The sequence below is a fragment of the Quercus suber genome, unplaced genomic scaffold (assembly GCF_002906115.3).
Source record: "Quercus suber isolate HL8 unplaced genomic scaffold, Cork oak 2.0 scaffold_234, whole genome shotgun sequence".
NCBI lineage: Eukaryota > Viridiplantae > Streptophyta > Magnoliopsida > Fagales > Fagaceae > Quercus > Quercus suber.
Genome location: NW_027069691.1, coordinates 129,542 through 145,906, shown reverse-complemented (window position 1 = coordinate 145,906; position 16,365 = coordinate 129,542). Strand labels below are relative to the sequence as shown.

At 30.7% G+C, this 16,365-nt stretch overlaps 1 protein-coding gene across 1 annotated transcript; it reads right to left on the bottom strand.

Moving 5' to 3' along the window:
- Positions 1–1,805: 1,805 nt before the first annotated feature.
- LOC112037363 (L-tryptophan--pyruvate aminotransferase 1) lies at positions 1,806–6,729 on the bottom strand. The gene is made up of 5 exons (XM_024070172.2): positions 6,638–6,729; positions 4,868–5,171; positions 4,250–4,542; positions 2,730–3,031; positions 1,806–2,011 (listed from the first exon to the last, which is right to left on the bottom strand). Exons 1-5 carry the CDS (start codon positions 6,727–6,729, stop codon positions 1,806–1,808), a joined length of 1,197 nt encoding a protein of 398 aa, XP_023925940.2.
- Positions 6,730–16,365: the final 9,636 nt, after the last annotated feature.

The window sequence follows — 16,365 nt, the reverse complement described above, 5'->3', positions numbered from 1 at the left end:
TTCAACCTGTTTGCTAGCACTTTAGAGAAGATTTTATACAATACATTGCATAAACTGATGGGGCGAAATTCAAAAACCAATATAGGATTTTTTGCTTTTGGTATCAAAGTGATGAATGTGTGATTTAAATTTTCAAGAAGTGAAGCTAAATTTAAAAAGGATAGAACAGAAGTTGTGATATCCTTACCACCAAATCCCAATAGCATTGAAAAAAATGTGGTGGCATCCCATCTGGACTCGGAGATTTTAGAGGTGCCATTTGATATGGAGCCACTTTTAGCTCATCCTTAGTGAAGTTTGCAATCAATTGTTTGTTCATGTCTTCCGTCACTAAGCTTTGGATTAAGTCCAATGCCAACTCGGGGGGTTGACAATCATCTAAAGCAGAGAACAAACTGGTGTGTAATCTTAGGAGCTCTTCAGCTATGCCTTTCGGGTCTGACTTCCACTGCCCCTCACTCCCCCTTATTCCTTTAATTTTGTTTCTACAATAATGTTGAGTGGCTCTACTATGGAAGTATTTGGAATTTTTGTCTCCAAACGTGGCCCATAGAGAGCGAGATCGTTGAAACTACATCCTTGTCTCCTTATCTAGGAGGTCATTCACCTCACTTTTGAGCATTCTTGCATGGAAACTAACCCCTGTCAATAATGCCTCCAATTCTGCCTTAGCTAGAAGTTTCTGTTTTTGTTGTAACTCTCTTCGGATGCTACCAAAATTTCTACTACTCCATCTCTTTAGGGCCGAACCACAGCTCTCAATTTTAGCAACAATACTTGCTGCATTGTTGTCAATAGTATGCTTATCTCATTTGGTTTTAACAGTATATGTACATCCCTTCTTAGCAAGCCACATCTCTTCAAACCGGAACGGTTTTTCTTGAATTGTTAGGTCTAGGATTTCAGGTAAAATCCATAGAGGGGAGTGGTCAAAGGTGCTGCAATTCAGATGGTGCACCGAGGATCCTCCAAACCTGATTAACCACTCATTATTTGCTAGACTTCTATCTAGTCTCTCCCATATTGAATCCCCATTCCTGAAAAAAATTCTCTAAGTGACTTTTGGATTGTTGGTATTTATATCCCGACTGGGGCAACTATTCACCTCTCTCTCTCTCTCTCTCTCTCTCTCTCTCTCTCTCTCTCTCAATTTTGTCAAAAAGAAATTTAATTTTGGAAATTGCAACAAGAGTAGAGCAAGGTATCCTACCAAGTATTGGCTGCTTTCTTTCAATATTCTAATTAAAAGATATAACTCTTGTTAAGGTATATTAATACTTTATAACTGTAATAATATTTTGTTGAACTTCAATTCTATTAAATGTCTTTAATGTCTTTGTTTTATGCTTAACAAATAGTAGATTCCAGTTACTTAGCTTAACTGTAAAATTCTTATAGTCTAATAAGAGATATGTGGCAATCCCTATTTACACCAAAAATCAATTAAATATCTTGGTTAGATGATAAAGAGGGCTCATCAAGATCAGACGTTATAAGTTGAAATTCTCTTAAAAAAAAAAAAAATTATGCTTGCCAAATATTAAGAACTTTGTTTGAAATTCCACTCCATCATATTATTATGTTATACCAAACTCTGGAATACAATTCAAGTTCTATTCATGTGTTGTCACCAAACTAATGAAAAAAGTAAAAATTATTATATTATAACTTCTTGTATTTATTGTGATACTAATTTCTATTCTTTTGCAATCACCATTTCAGTGTACCAAACATGCCTTTAGAGTAGAGGGTCTTATAATTCATTTCCGTAACAGCTATAAGGATTCAAATTAGCATTATAAGCTCTAATGTCCATTGATAACCCCCTTGTCCTTAGTGGCTGATAGTCTTTCTATGAATTGGTTAAACTCCTCTTCCCTGCACATCAAGTTAACCCTTGCAAACTTTTGATGGGCACCGCAAATCTTCCCACTTTTTCCAATGATCTTTAATCCTCTTAAAAATTCGTTACAATCCTTTGTGTCATCTTTACTCTCCAACCATGCATAGGCTGTTGGAGAAACAAGAAAACAATTATGTTAGAACATATGCCTTTTCTCTATATTTTCTTATAAAAATGGAAAAAAAGGAAAACGCTAAAAATTACTATCTATTTTATTATAAAATACCTATAGATGACAATGAATATGATTGTTGGCACTTCAACAATATAATAAATTAGTTTGAGCAAATGATGACATAGCTACATTTTGCATGTCTTTATAAATTGATTCATCAATTTTTAAAATATATATAAAAAAAATTAATTTATTGTGTTGTAGATATGGAACCAATCACATTATTGTTACATCAATTTATAAATATTTTTGCAATAAAATTCATAGTAGCTTAGCTTCATTCTTTTTTTTTTTCTTTTTTTTGTTGATATTTTTTAAATGTTTATTTTGTAAAAATTAGGCTAAAATGCAAATTACACCCTCTAAGGTTGACTAAAATTAATTTCAATCCTATAACTTCACTTTCATTCAATTTTGTTCTATAAGTTTCAAATTTATTCAATTATGCAATTAAATGAAGAAAAAAATATTTTTTTTGAAAAAATAAATTCTCAAATAAAAAATTCACAAAATATTTTTATTAATTTTATACAATTTTTTATATGAAAATAATACTTTTTATGACATTTTTTTTAACAAAATTGGAAAGAATGCTTGAATTGAATATATTATATGCTGCATTTTCATATAAATTGAACATAACATACGTACCGGACAATGTTTCAACGAGCTTGCCACTGAAGAGGCAGTGCTCTTGTGGATACTTGGACAAAATCAGATATCGACTATTTTGAATAGTTTCACTTAATTTCTGCCATCTTTTTGATAGTAATTTTCGCCCATATTCAAAGAAGTTCTCTGATTTGACAGACCCAACATTTTGGATGCCATTACAAACTACTTCTATGATTTTTGCAGCCCTGAACTGTGATTCTTTTGATACACCGATTGAGCTGATTGTTATGTATTCAATCATCTTCTTAGCAATATCTTTATCCTTAACAAGAGCCCAACTTTAATACAAAGAAATGGCAAAGCATCAATTAGTTAACAATTGAGGTAGTACCACCGAAATATAATACAACCATCTCTATTTAGTCTAAATTATAGGTTTGGTTTCTAAAATTGGGATATTGAGCTGATTGTTATGTATTCAATCATCTTCTTAGCAATATCTTTATCCTTAACAAGAGCCCAACTTTAATACAAAGAAATGGCAAAGCATCAATTAGTTAACAATTGAGGTAGTACCACCGAAATATAATACAACCATCTCTATTTAGTCTAAATTATAGGTTTGGTTTCTAAAATTGGGAATAAGCTGGATTTTGATCATATAAATTAGATGTTAAAGGATTGTTTCTATCCTTATAGTTTGCCTGAATTATGGGTTTTTGTCCCTAAATTTTAAGAAGTCTGTTTTTTGTCTCTAAACTTTTTTAATTAAAGACTTCTATTTCATTAGTTTAGAAGCGAAAACAGGGACTAAGTAAAAACAAAATCTTCTCAAAAGTTTGATGAAAAAATATTTTAATTTTTTAATTTTAAGGATAGAAAATATAACAATTTATTTTATAGGAGAAAATATAACATTTTTAATAGGGATGAAAAGCGAAATCAATTTAAACTTAAGGGGTGAAAACAATATTTTAGTCTAAATTTATAAAGTTCGATTTTGGTCCCAAAGCATAGGGTTGGTTCAATTTCGTTACCTAGCTTATATATGTGGTCATTCGATTTGGTTCCTCAATGAGACGTCTTAATATACCAATAGTCACATAGAAAGAAAAAATAAATGATGGGATAAAATTCTTACATTTTGAAATTTTTGAAATTTTACACATTAGAATCAAACTTTTAAAATTTGAAGGACCAAAATCAAACCCACCAAATTTCGGAGAAAAATTATAATTTGCCATTTTTTATATCAAAAAAAATCTCAAAAGTCAGACGCACTCAAGTACAAATCGTAAATAGAATAATTTTTTTTTTTATTCAACGTATTAGTTTCAAATTCCAACCAAATTTGAAATGTCCTGGGGTGGGGGGAGTACAAGATTATTTTTTGGAAAAATATTTGTAAACATCAATAAAGACATATATAAAAATCTATCAAAAATGTTTCTCAAAAAAAAAATCTATCAAAAATAAATAAATAATAAAGACCTATAAATTTGTAGTGAATACAAAAATTTTAAAACTGACTTATGCATTAAGATTAAGATGCTCACCCAATGCGGGAACCGGCATGTCCTGTACATTTGGAAATCGTAAAGAGCATGTTATCATAATCAGCTGCACCAGTAATAGCTGTGAATTGTGGCCAGTAGTAAGCAAAGTCATAGATGAGTTTTCCATTTCCATTGCCAGTACGGTTCATCACCACAGCTTCTCTAAGAGTTCCATCTGGGTTGTTTGGTGAATTCACCACCTCTATGTATGCTCCTTTCTTGTTAAACTTATATGCATCACCCTCCCATTTGTACAGCTCTGACCTTAGGAAACTTACCACTTCAGCATATGCCTGCAACCAATAATTAGTTACCATTTCAATTATTTGACTATGTATATATGCATGCAAGTATCATACTAAGTTCAGTTACAGTTAACAATACCAAGAAATCATATTGGTAACTGCTAAGGTATTAACACTATTTTCCCAAAAAGGTTAGAGACACACTTTTTCTCAAAATATTGAAGCAGCAACATAAAAGATCCATCATTAAACCCCTTTAATATTAATGTTTTTCCTTTTTCAATGTAAGTACTATATCAGATAATTATAGTCTAGCAACAATAACACATAAATAATTGCATCAAATTAAGATGTTAAGCAATGGGGGTCTAACCGAGTAGTAAGGGGCAGAAGACACAACACTCACTGGCTCAGGGCCACCAGGAGTCGTGAAAGCGTAAAGCAAAGCTTGGAAGAGCTGTGATGATCCTGTCCCTACCACGATGTTCCGATCATCCGTCACTGCATTTCCCACCACTCCATGCAATCTCCTTATTGCTGAGCCTAGTTCAGGCTCCAAAAACCAGCATACATTGTTACCATCACTGAAATAGCTCATCAAGTCACCCCCACCAATTGTCACATTATACTTATCACTCATCTTTTTCCAGAATGGCTCAAACATCATTGGATCGCCCCTTTTACATTAAGGAGAAAAAATCAATACAAGTAATAATTCAATACCCTGCACTTCTAAGAGAGAATCAAAATATTTCAGTTACATGATAGTTTTACTCATTGGCATTTGGTACAATAAGTCAATAACTAAGAAGAGTATAAAACTAGTACTTGTAAGGAGACTAACCGTAATTGTAGTGGCAAAGAATAGTTTGGGACAATATGAGTGTTAAGTTTTTGTGTTATTATTGAATGATGAGCGAAAGCATGAAAGAGGGAGTGAACATAAAGATTTATGTGATTCATCTTGATGGCCTATGTCCACAAATTGAAAGCTCACACTGTGGACGGCTACAAATTCTACTAAGAACTTGTGTCACAATGAACTCAATGTATGTAGAGTTTGTATATTAAAGAGAATTTGACTAATTCTTGACTAATCATATGCTAACCCAAATTTAAGTTGCTTGTTCTTTGAGTACATGAATATACAATTGGTATAGGCCACTTTAGTCATAATATATCTAACAATAAGTAATGTTAGAGGCATTTTCTTTTACAACTTAATCGACATAGCCAAAAAAAAAAGAGTCACCCACACCATTGTTGAGAGAGAGAGAGAGAGAGAGAGAGAGAGAGAGAGTTTGTGTGGTGAGAAATAAAGAATTGTTTGTACTCGGCCCCACTTGAGTTGAGTTCTTTACAAAAATTCCACTGAACTAATTTTTTTAAATCAAACACAAAAACTTGTTTCCATTTTTTGTTCTCAAACCCACATGTTTGCAGCAAAAAAGAATATGATTTTCTAAATGACAGTTGACTTTGTACACTAAAGAAGAATTTACTATCAATTTGTGCATATATATTCAACGGTTATTTGAGGATTTATAAAACGTCAAATTCTATTATTTTTTAAACAATTGATTTAAAATGTATTAAGAAGAAATTATTTTGTATCTTTTGTTTTATTTAAATTTTGTTAATGTTGAATGAATACCAGTTTTATTTTTCATATTATATTTACTCTTAATCATAATATTTTTTTTCATTCTTGAATTATGAAAAATTTTTAGTTTATGCTGGGTCCACTAAATTGCTAGTTTTAACTCTACCACGAGGGAGGGTATTACTAATGAATAATGCTAGAGATACAAATTATTTAATAAAAAATTTTACAAACTGTTAATACGGTGAGTAATTATTAGTAAATGAAAAAGTGACATTAATAGTGAACCTAGATGAAAACCAATAAGAAGTTGGTCACATCAACATTTGTAAAAATATTGTAAAATAATTTGTACATGTGGCATTACTCATTACTAATTATGAGATTCAACCCTAGCATGCACCTCCACCCACCAAACCCACTTGAAAGTACACCCATTGACGACACTGCACTCCAATAATTTTCATGAAATCGAAGGTTTCATTGTAATAGAACGAACTGGATTGAAGCTGCAAATTAAGGGTGATAATTAAGACTTACAAACTAAGATTGAGAAATGAGTCTGAAGAGCTACGACTTGAAGTCCTTGTGCCATTAGCTGTGGCTGCTACTAGAGACTTTGTAGATACCATTTTGTCTCTGTGGGAAAGGAATCTGAATAAAAGATATATGTAGTCTAGCTTTTAATTAATTTTCAGAGCTTGTGTTGGGATGATGGGATACAAGGATGTGTTAATCAGCTTCTAATCTATATATATATATATATATATCTTTGTTGATGGGTTGGTGCACCAACCCTATAGCAAATTACTGATCTGGCTTACTATCCTTAAAATTAGTTTTGAATTAAAGTTTATAATCCTGTTGAATTTTTTTTACAAACTACTGATGTGGCAAATTTTTACGGGTTCTTATTTGCATCTACCACTAAAACCACTTTTCAACTTACTAATAATCATTCACCACATTTGGAATTTGTAAGGGAATATGGAAAGAAAAAATTGGTGCACTTTAGCTTGCCAATAAATATGAAACTCTTCGGTGTATAAAATTAAATTAGGAAATTTCATGCTTTTCTTGAAGGTTTGGATAAAGTTGTTATATTTGACAAGTTGTGATTGGTGGAGCATGTATTGGAAACTTAAACAAAAAAAGGTAAGATATAAGATTTGTATTCACAATTATGAATTATCCACTTTCATTAGCTCACTAGATTATGTGTTTATTATTTTTTGTTTTATAAGTTGTAAACAAACATCCTTCCAAAAAGAAGTTTAGAGGACTTAAAGTTCTTTTTTTTTTTTTTTGATGGACTGAACACATATGGAGGCCAGATGCATTATCTTTAAATGGACATTTTTATATTTAAATATTACTTAAAATAATATTTAGCTAGTATTTTATATATTATAATTTTTTGATGAAAATAACATAATTTTAATCTCTACATTTTTTGGATCATAGTTAATATTTAGTCCATACATTTTGGTACAAATCTATTTTATTTTTAACTTGTAGATAATTTGGTTCTAACCATCTACTCAGTAACAAAAAATGCCTATATTGTACACATTGTGTACAGTTGGCACAACTAACACTGACATGACTAATAAAACAATAATAAAATAAATTATAAAAATCCCACATCATCATTTTTAAATTGAAAAAAAAAATTATAAAAAAAAAAAAAATTCTTTCTCAAATTTTGAAGGTAGAAAAGAAAAATTCAGGAATATTGTCAAATTTTCTTGCACCTTTTTGGCAACCAAACACACACAAAGAAAATCTATTTCTATACAGGAATAAAGAGAAAGTCAAGTAATATATAGTTCCTAGGTGTAATACATTAGATTGCCTAATTAAATTCAAACACATATATGCATTGTTCAATGAAACATAGGAAATATTATTTCTTTCTATGGACAATTTACCAATGCAACTATATCTTTGAATTTAATTGGAAAATTTAAAGTGAGCTATACTTTATAATGAACCTCTTGAGTTCCAATGGAGATGAATGGAATAAACAAGAAAATGAATGACAGTGAGTGAAAAATTGACTTAATTTGAGGTAGTTATCCTCCCAAAAAATGAAAAAAAGAAAGAAGAAGAGAACTTTAGAGAAGAAGTCCAGAAACTTGCATCATTGATGATATATCAACTCTTATAAAATCAATATGTAACAAATTATTTTGGTAACTAATTATCTATGTAAGTCTTGCTTGTCTACTTTGATCATATCCTTGAATTCACATGCATGCACGCATATGTGATGCTAGTAGGTTGGACTAGGTAGGCTTGGTTTGGGTTCCTTATATACCTAAGTTGTACACACTAGAAATGAAGTTATTAAAATTTCCATGTGACATAATCTTATAAGCTGACACTTGGGTTCATTTGGCTAACTCGTTGCCGCCTGACTACGAGAGAAATATAAGAGATAAAATACCAATTTAAGATGTTACAAAAATGAACCCAATAATTTAGAAGTTAAAACTTTCAAAAGGCCATAAAAATTAGCCAATTAGATGATTCAAAGCCTAAAAATTATCGAAACAAAACAAAATATATAAGACCACTACAAATAAATATAAGGGAGAGATAAGGTACACTCGAGAGAATAATCCATGACTATAGCTGTTGAAATCAAAAGATTCAGAGCCTGATAAGGGTGTTCTTGCAAAAGATTTAATGTATGACACACAAGGAGGCCAACGGTTCCTACAGACCCGTGAGCTTCATGTGCATATACGAAAGGACAAAAGCAACGACACCATAAGCCGACGACCCCACCATGATACCCGACGGGCACTTCCATAAGCCGATGGAGAACCTTTGGACGAAGCAGGTGGCCAACGGGGGTGAAGAGGCCAACGGGTCCAACATGACTTAGCTTGGTCTCCACGAATGTCTATACATGGAAATATCTTGTATTCAACGCCCAACCCTAATCAAAGGAATTTCTATAAGGAAAGGATCCCATAAAATATGAGTATTAATGAGAATCTTCTCTACAAGAAATACATTCTCCACCAAGAAACGAAGGTTAGCTCTACATTACTATAAAAATCCCAAAATCCTCACAAATCAAGGTACGCATAATTCTCCCAACTCTGGCACTCTAGAGTTGTAGAAATTCTCTCTAACTTAACCTTTATAGGGTATTTAGCCAGTACCACACCGGTACTCTTTGCAAGGTCTTCTTTGTTTCTATTTCGCAAGTTCTAACTAGAGCATGTGAGGATTGTGCAACTCACTGACGATTTTTGGCATCATTAGAGCCTAAAGAAATATATGACTACACAATAGAGAAATATAAGTGAAAGATTGGTTACCCTCTGTTAGGTTCTAAAGGTTTAGGATTTTATGTATTTAGAACTCTAATGTGTAATGTTGGCAAATCATGATCAAAACAATATGTTTAGTCTTGTTTAGACTTACTCAAAGTTGGGTCTTTTATGTAAAGTTGGAATCGAGTGGCTGCAGAAGTATTAGTGACTTTCGGCTTGGTTCGATCGATCAGAAATTAGATTCGATCGATCGAAAGTCACTTATCAGCAAAATCAGCAAACGTAAAAAGGCCATAACTTATTCGTTTGAAGCCCAAATTGCGAGCCGTTTTTTTCAGTATTTAAAGGACATCATAAGCTAACCCTAGGGTAGGGGTTTTTGGAGCTTTTTAGAGAGATTAGAGTGTCTCTTGTGCCTCTTTTGTATTTTTAGGGTTTTTTACCCAAACCTCTCTAAGTCTTTGTTGCTCATATTGCTGTTTTGTGTAAATTTCTTGTGAGATCTTTGAGGAGCTTTCCTTTACACAAAGCTTAGGGTTTTCAAGGTGGAGATATTATCAAAACCTTGATGATCATTCAGTTGCAGATTCAAGAACTTAAAGATACACAAGCGGGGGTGCTTGTACTTGATTGAAGAGTCCAAGAAAGAAAGAGTCCGTGGATTCGGAGCTTGCACGTGGTTGTGTCAGTAAGTTCTACTGGTGGGTAGCATTAGGAAGTCAAGCGGGGAGTTTGTAGTCCTTCTGTATGAACTTCGATTCTTTCGCATAGTGGATTCAGGTTTACCTTGAGGATAGCTAGGTCAAATCCTCCCCAAGTTTTTACTGTGTGGTTTCCTAGGTGATCATATCATTGTGTCTTTTATTATTCCGCTGCTTTATTATTTTGATATGATTATTTGATTGCTTTAACCTAGAATTGCATAATTTAACTAAGTAACAACTTGGCTAATTAATCTAGGCTAACCAATCTGGTTGTATTTTAAGGGGTCTAAAACTGTTCACCCTCCAAAGAATAATCCATGGTAGTGTTGGTGAAGATAGCTATAACAAATAGTGGAGCCGTATCAATCACATTTAATTTCAAGCATTGTTTCGAACATAAAATAAATAAATAAAAAATAAAATAAAATAAAAAACTTCTCAATCATACATCAATGCATGCAATTGAATTCCTATCAATTTATGCATCATCTTCCAATGTAACTCTACTTTTCCTGCAATATACACTAGTTATTTTAACAATAATTTGAAGTTTCAAAAACACAATATGAAACATATTATGTGTTTAGAATATAAAGGTACAAAATTGTGCTACAAAAGCTAACCTTTTTGAAACCAAAAAAATAAAAAATAAAAAATTGAATTGTTAGTGTACCAAAGACAAAGGAAAAGAAGGAATAGGTTGAGTAGAAGATTGTTCCTATTTCCATCTTAAGTTGTTTGTTGATGGAGAAATCACTTGAAGAGTGCGATGTCAACAAGCATAATTAAGATAATTACAACTGAAAGGTAAATTTTCTAACCATATCCTCTCCCTAAACGGAGGAGTCTGAGACAATATAATGCCAAAAGAATGCACTAAATTACAACAGCATGATGATCCTAGAAGTCAATAAATTAACAACAATATTTCTAGTGAGAACCATCTAACTTTCAAAGTTCCCACCACTCCACGACACATAATATGAATGATCAAATTCAAGACTCTTATTGCACAATACTGAAAAATGTGAGAAAATAATAGCATAGAGATACTGACCATAATCTTACTTAATAAAATTTCTAGTCCTTTCAATTAAAAAGATAACTTAGTTTGAGGTTGGCACACCAAACATCAAATACCAAAAGCTTTAATGAAACTAGATAGAAGAAATTAAGAGAGATCTTGATACTGCAAGGAAGAGAGGCATGGGTGAGAAGGGAGTGAATGGAATAAGTCGATTATATTGTTCTAGGTCTCAGGTTTTATTTTTTAGTAGTAGCATGTTCTAATTTTTTTTTATTTTTTTTAGTGTGTTTTAATTTTAAAATAGAAAAATAATAAATAAAATGATTGATGATGTGGAAATTTGTGAGGCTTCCAAAACTTATGAGTCAACATATAATGAAGTCAACAAAAAGCCCTAGGCTTCAGTTTTATAGTATATATAGATAAAGAACTCTACAAAGACTCATTCTATAGAATGGAATAAAGTCAAATTTCTCCTCTTTGGATATGATGTTATCCGTTGTTTTTCATGAGCCATTCATCCTATTCTATCAACTTGAGGCAGCAACTATATTCTTTTCAATAATTTGTTCAAAAGGAAGCATAAATGTTATGTTATGTTACGTGAGAACAAAGTTTAGCTACAAACTTAGTTGTAACATAAGGTTACAACTCTCAATATCGTTTTATTCAATGTGAATTTTGTCAATTCTACCATTGGATCACTTTTTTTTTCTTATCTTCTCTATGCTTGTAAAATTTTCAAAAGATCAAAGATCTATAGTTTTGTCATTAATCAATTGTTTAATTTGCAAGATTTTGTAGTTTAAAATTATGTGTGAAAAATATGTTTACGGGTCGCATTGTAAATAATGTCCAATTAACACAAAATTTGACATTTATGTTAAAAGCGTAAAGAATACGCAGTCTAACAATTAGATTTTCAAAATATGTAGTAGTGTTAGGTTTTTTAAAGAAAGTTATAACTTAAGTTACAACCAAGTTTGTATCTAAATTTTATCCATTAAGTGATGTGTCTCCCAAAAGCACTTTATGAGTACAACTATTAGTAGTTACAGAGCAATAAAAGACGTTGTTATTTTTTTTTTTTTTTTTTTTGAGGAAATACATTGTCTAATTATGATGATCAAAATTGCATTTTCTTTCCTAACTAGTTAGAGTGGCACATGCTACCTCTTGAGTGAGAAAATTAAGATAAAATTTTTATTTTAAGAAGTTTGAAACTATATACATAAAAAATGTATATTATACAAAGTTAATCTCATTCATATAAGAATTTTGATCACACACAAAGTTATGGTAGCTATTTAATATAAATGGTAACTATTTGACATATAAATATTTATTTTACTATAATAGTTTTTTTATAACTTATTTGTTAAAGGTAATATCCACTCACTAAAAACTTTTAAGAATGATAATGAATATCATCTTCCAACAATAAGCAACTGGTTTTTGCTAAGACATTGTCACAATATTTAAATTTTCGTAATGAATAATGTCATATGCTACAATTGAAACTCTTCATCAAATACCTTCAACCATACATAATGAAAATTTTGTCATTCATACTTTATTCTTTATCATTCTACATGAGTCGAGGTGCAATGTTTAACTTAGTTTTATAATGAACACTTATTTTAGGTCTGAAAAAAAAAATACCAATGTTCTCTAGGTAATTTTAAGGCTTTTCCATTACATAAACTAATTTGTAACCCCATGCATATGTATGGATACATTTAAAGATTTATAATAAGATACATAATATAATTCCTATATATATAATTTAAATACTATTGATAGTCATTTTTATATTTTGTTAACTCTTTAAAAAAATTTGTAAGTATATTATTAGGTATAAAATCTAAATTGTCCATTTTTTTTTTTTCAAATTATTGTGAAGCACCTTTTTTATTTTATTTTTATATATAGAATTTATTTATTCTAGACTTTTTAGTTTTTGTACTTAATAACTCACTTGGATGAATATTTATGATGTGGTCCCACATTTGATTCTAAAATTAAGAAATAAAACTCTTTAAAAATAAATAATTTAGGACACATGGCGTAAAATTTGAACTCTAATTTGGAATTCTAATTTGAGTTTCTCTCAGTTTCACCTATTATATTAGACTATATTATATTAATTATATTATATATATATATATATAATAGATTATAAGTTTCAAAGATTTAAACCTAGAAAATCAATGTTCTCTAGGTAATAAATAAAACACCTTATATCACCATTTCAACTTTCTAAGAATTACTACCATCTAAAACTCAAAATACGTGAAGAAAATTTTTGGGATGTTAAAATTTAATGGGAGTATTTTAGACATTACACAATGAAATATTTTAAGAATGTAAGTTTTCATTAGAGTTTAATTGAGAGAATAACAGTATGATATATTTGCTGATTATCAAAATATTAAGGGAAAAACTACTTGATTTTAAAATTTAATAAGGAATTGTGAAGTACCCCAAACATTAAGGATGAAAAGTGTTTTTATCCTAAGTTTTTTTTTTTTTTTTTTTTTTTTTTTGGTGTGTGTAAAACTATGCGTTTTTACTTAAAATGGTGCATGAAAATAAAAATACAACAAAAATACAAAAAATCAACCTATGAAAACTATATGTGAAATAATGAACTTTTGCTCAACAAAGTTGACTAATTAAACCAAAAAAAATTTTAGAAACACAACAGAATGGTACAACATTTTCGTAACATCTTTATATTTTTGTTATAGTTTATTTTGACCTATAAAGAATTGACACTTTAGCAGTTGTAAAAATATTATGACAACAACAAGATATCTTAACATTTTCTCAAGAAAAATACTATGTTTACAATATTTTTACAATAAATCATAAATAGTAGGTTGTTACGAGTTGTTATTGGTTAAAAAAAAGTAATTTCATTAATAAGTTTAAATTAGAACCAATAACAATCTATTACCCTTATGATTTGTTATGAAAGTGTTGTCAAAAATATTATGAATGTAGTACTTCTTTTTTCACAATACCTTTATTTTTAGTTGTAGTTGGTTCAGTATAATATTTTACTTTGACTTATAAGGAATTAACACATCAACAATTATGAAAATATTGTGATAATGTGTTGTGTTAATATATATATATATATATATATAAACAGGGTAACTAACAACTCATATATATATATATTAAACAACAAAAAGAGTTGAATGTACTTCTCAAAAAAAAAAAAAAAAAGCATTATTGTTGATGTAAAACTTACTCAGGTCGATATTCTTAATTTGTTTGGTCTAGAGAACAGGATTTAATTTAAAAAAAAAATTGAAAAAACAAAAACAAATCGAGAGAAACAGTTGAAATGGGTTTAGCTAGTAGAGTCCTAATCGTCCAACTCTAAATTAACGCTCCGTTTGTTTCAAAATGAAATATTTTTCTCGGAAAATATTTTACACATTTTTCATGTTTGTTTGGATGCAAAATTTGGTCAACTGTAAAATATTTTACAATCAAACTATAAAATTTAGCCTTTTAAGAGAAAAATGTTTTACGCCTAAATAAAGTGTAAAATATTTTACACTTTGTGTCTCGATCTACTCTCCCTTCTCACCCTCAAGTTCTCCCTTCCCACTCTCAAGTTCTCATTTCCCACAAACCAGAGCTACCAAGTCACTCTCAAGCTCATCGGCGCCACTCATCTCCAACAACTTTCATTGCCGGATCCACCTCTGCCATTGCCAGCTTCACCCACCAATTCTTGGTTCGTCCACTCAAAGCCATCGATTCTTTTTTTGTTTCTTTTTTCGGTCTGACCATCCTCCATCATACCGTTCTACCTCCACCGTTGTCAACACACCCATCGTTTGTCAAATATGGTTTTTTTTTTTTTTTAAACCACTGCATGGGTATTGATTTGGGTTTTTTTTGGCTGGTTTTTGGGTTATAAGGGGTGGCTGGGTTTGAGTTGCTGGATGGTTTGTGGTCATGGAGGTGGCTGGGTTTTTGAGTTGTAGTGGTGGCTTGTTTTTTGGGTGGCTGGATGGTTTGTGGGTCATGGAGGTGGCTGGGTTTGTGGTTATGGTGGGTGGTTAGCTGGCCCTGGTCTTTTTTCTTTTTCTTTTTTTCAATATGTGGATTTGAGTGGTCAATGGAGTGTTGGAGTGGTGGTGGGTTGGTTTTTTCCAGAACTGGTAGTGGTTGCTTGGACGTGAGATTGTGAAATTTTTTTCAATTTGCTATGAAACAAAACACTTGAAAAAATATATATATATATATAATTTGCATTTTATAAATACAACTAAACAAGGTAAATGAAAATATTTTACCTTTGCAAATATTTTACGTCGAAACAAACAAAGCATAAAATACAACAAAACATCAATAGTTGTTTAAGATACTATATAATCTTCTTGCCATTAGCATCTCCATTTGATCAAGAATTTGCACGTTGATTAGAATATTTGTGTCTAATATGAAATAATGGACTTTTTTAGAAATCAATTTCTTACATCCAAACATATATGAATAGAATCTTATCAATTTCAAGATAAAGATTTTTTTTTTCTTAAATCTCATAGTATATAGAATGGATTTTTATTTAAATTTTAAACAATATGACAAAGAATGCACTTTTAGATTTATAATATTTAATCTAAATAATAATAAAATATTTTTTCAAAAAAATAAATAATAATAAAATATATCAATTTTAAATGAAGAATATCTTTTTCCATAGAACAAGATAATAGAAGTTTTTGTTTAAAGAATTACACTTGATAATCATCCAAATCACATTAACTAATAAGGTGTACTTCTATAGAGCCGATGTGCAATTGAGTCATGAATCACCTATTGCAACTTCTTCTTCTTCTTCTGAGGTTTTTCCCTTTTTGAATAAATAAGGATATCTTATTGAAGTGAAAGAGGCCTAGACCTATCTCCATTGTAAGGACAAAAACTTAAGAAGGGAAGAAAGAGATGGGAGAATTAACTCAATTGCATAAAGCAATCCAACAAACAATATTGTAAACTAAAAAAGTTTACAAACCGAGTGTGAGGGTCCTTTTTTGGATAGTACCCAGGTCCAAGTAAAAACAAGAACCTTGGGCCCTTTTACTTGTTGTTTTAAGGGACTGGATTTGGTTCACCGCAGCTAAATGGGCTGATTATGAACCAAATGGTGCACAGAGCACAAATCCTACAACATATACATGCTAGCAAACAAGAAATATATGCATTGAACAGCAAAAAATA

Excerpts from the sequence above, each read along its gene's own strand:
- LOC112037363 (XM_024070172.2), bottom strand. The coding sequence starts at position 6,729 with ATGGTATCTACAAAGTCTCTAGTAGCAGCCACAGCTAATGGCACAAGG. Across the intron at positions 5,172-6,637 it reads TCATTTCTCAATCTTAGTTT|GGGCGATCCAATGATGTTTG; the intron begins GTAAGTCTTAAT and ends TTAATGTAAAAG. Across the intron at positions 2,012-2,729 it reads GCTCGTTGAAACATTGTCCG|CCTATGCATGGTTGGAGAGT; the intron begins GTACGTATGTTA and ends TTTCTCCAACAG.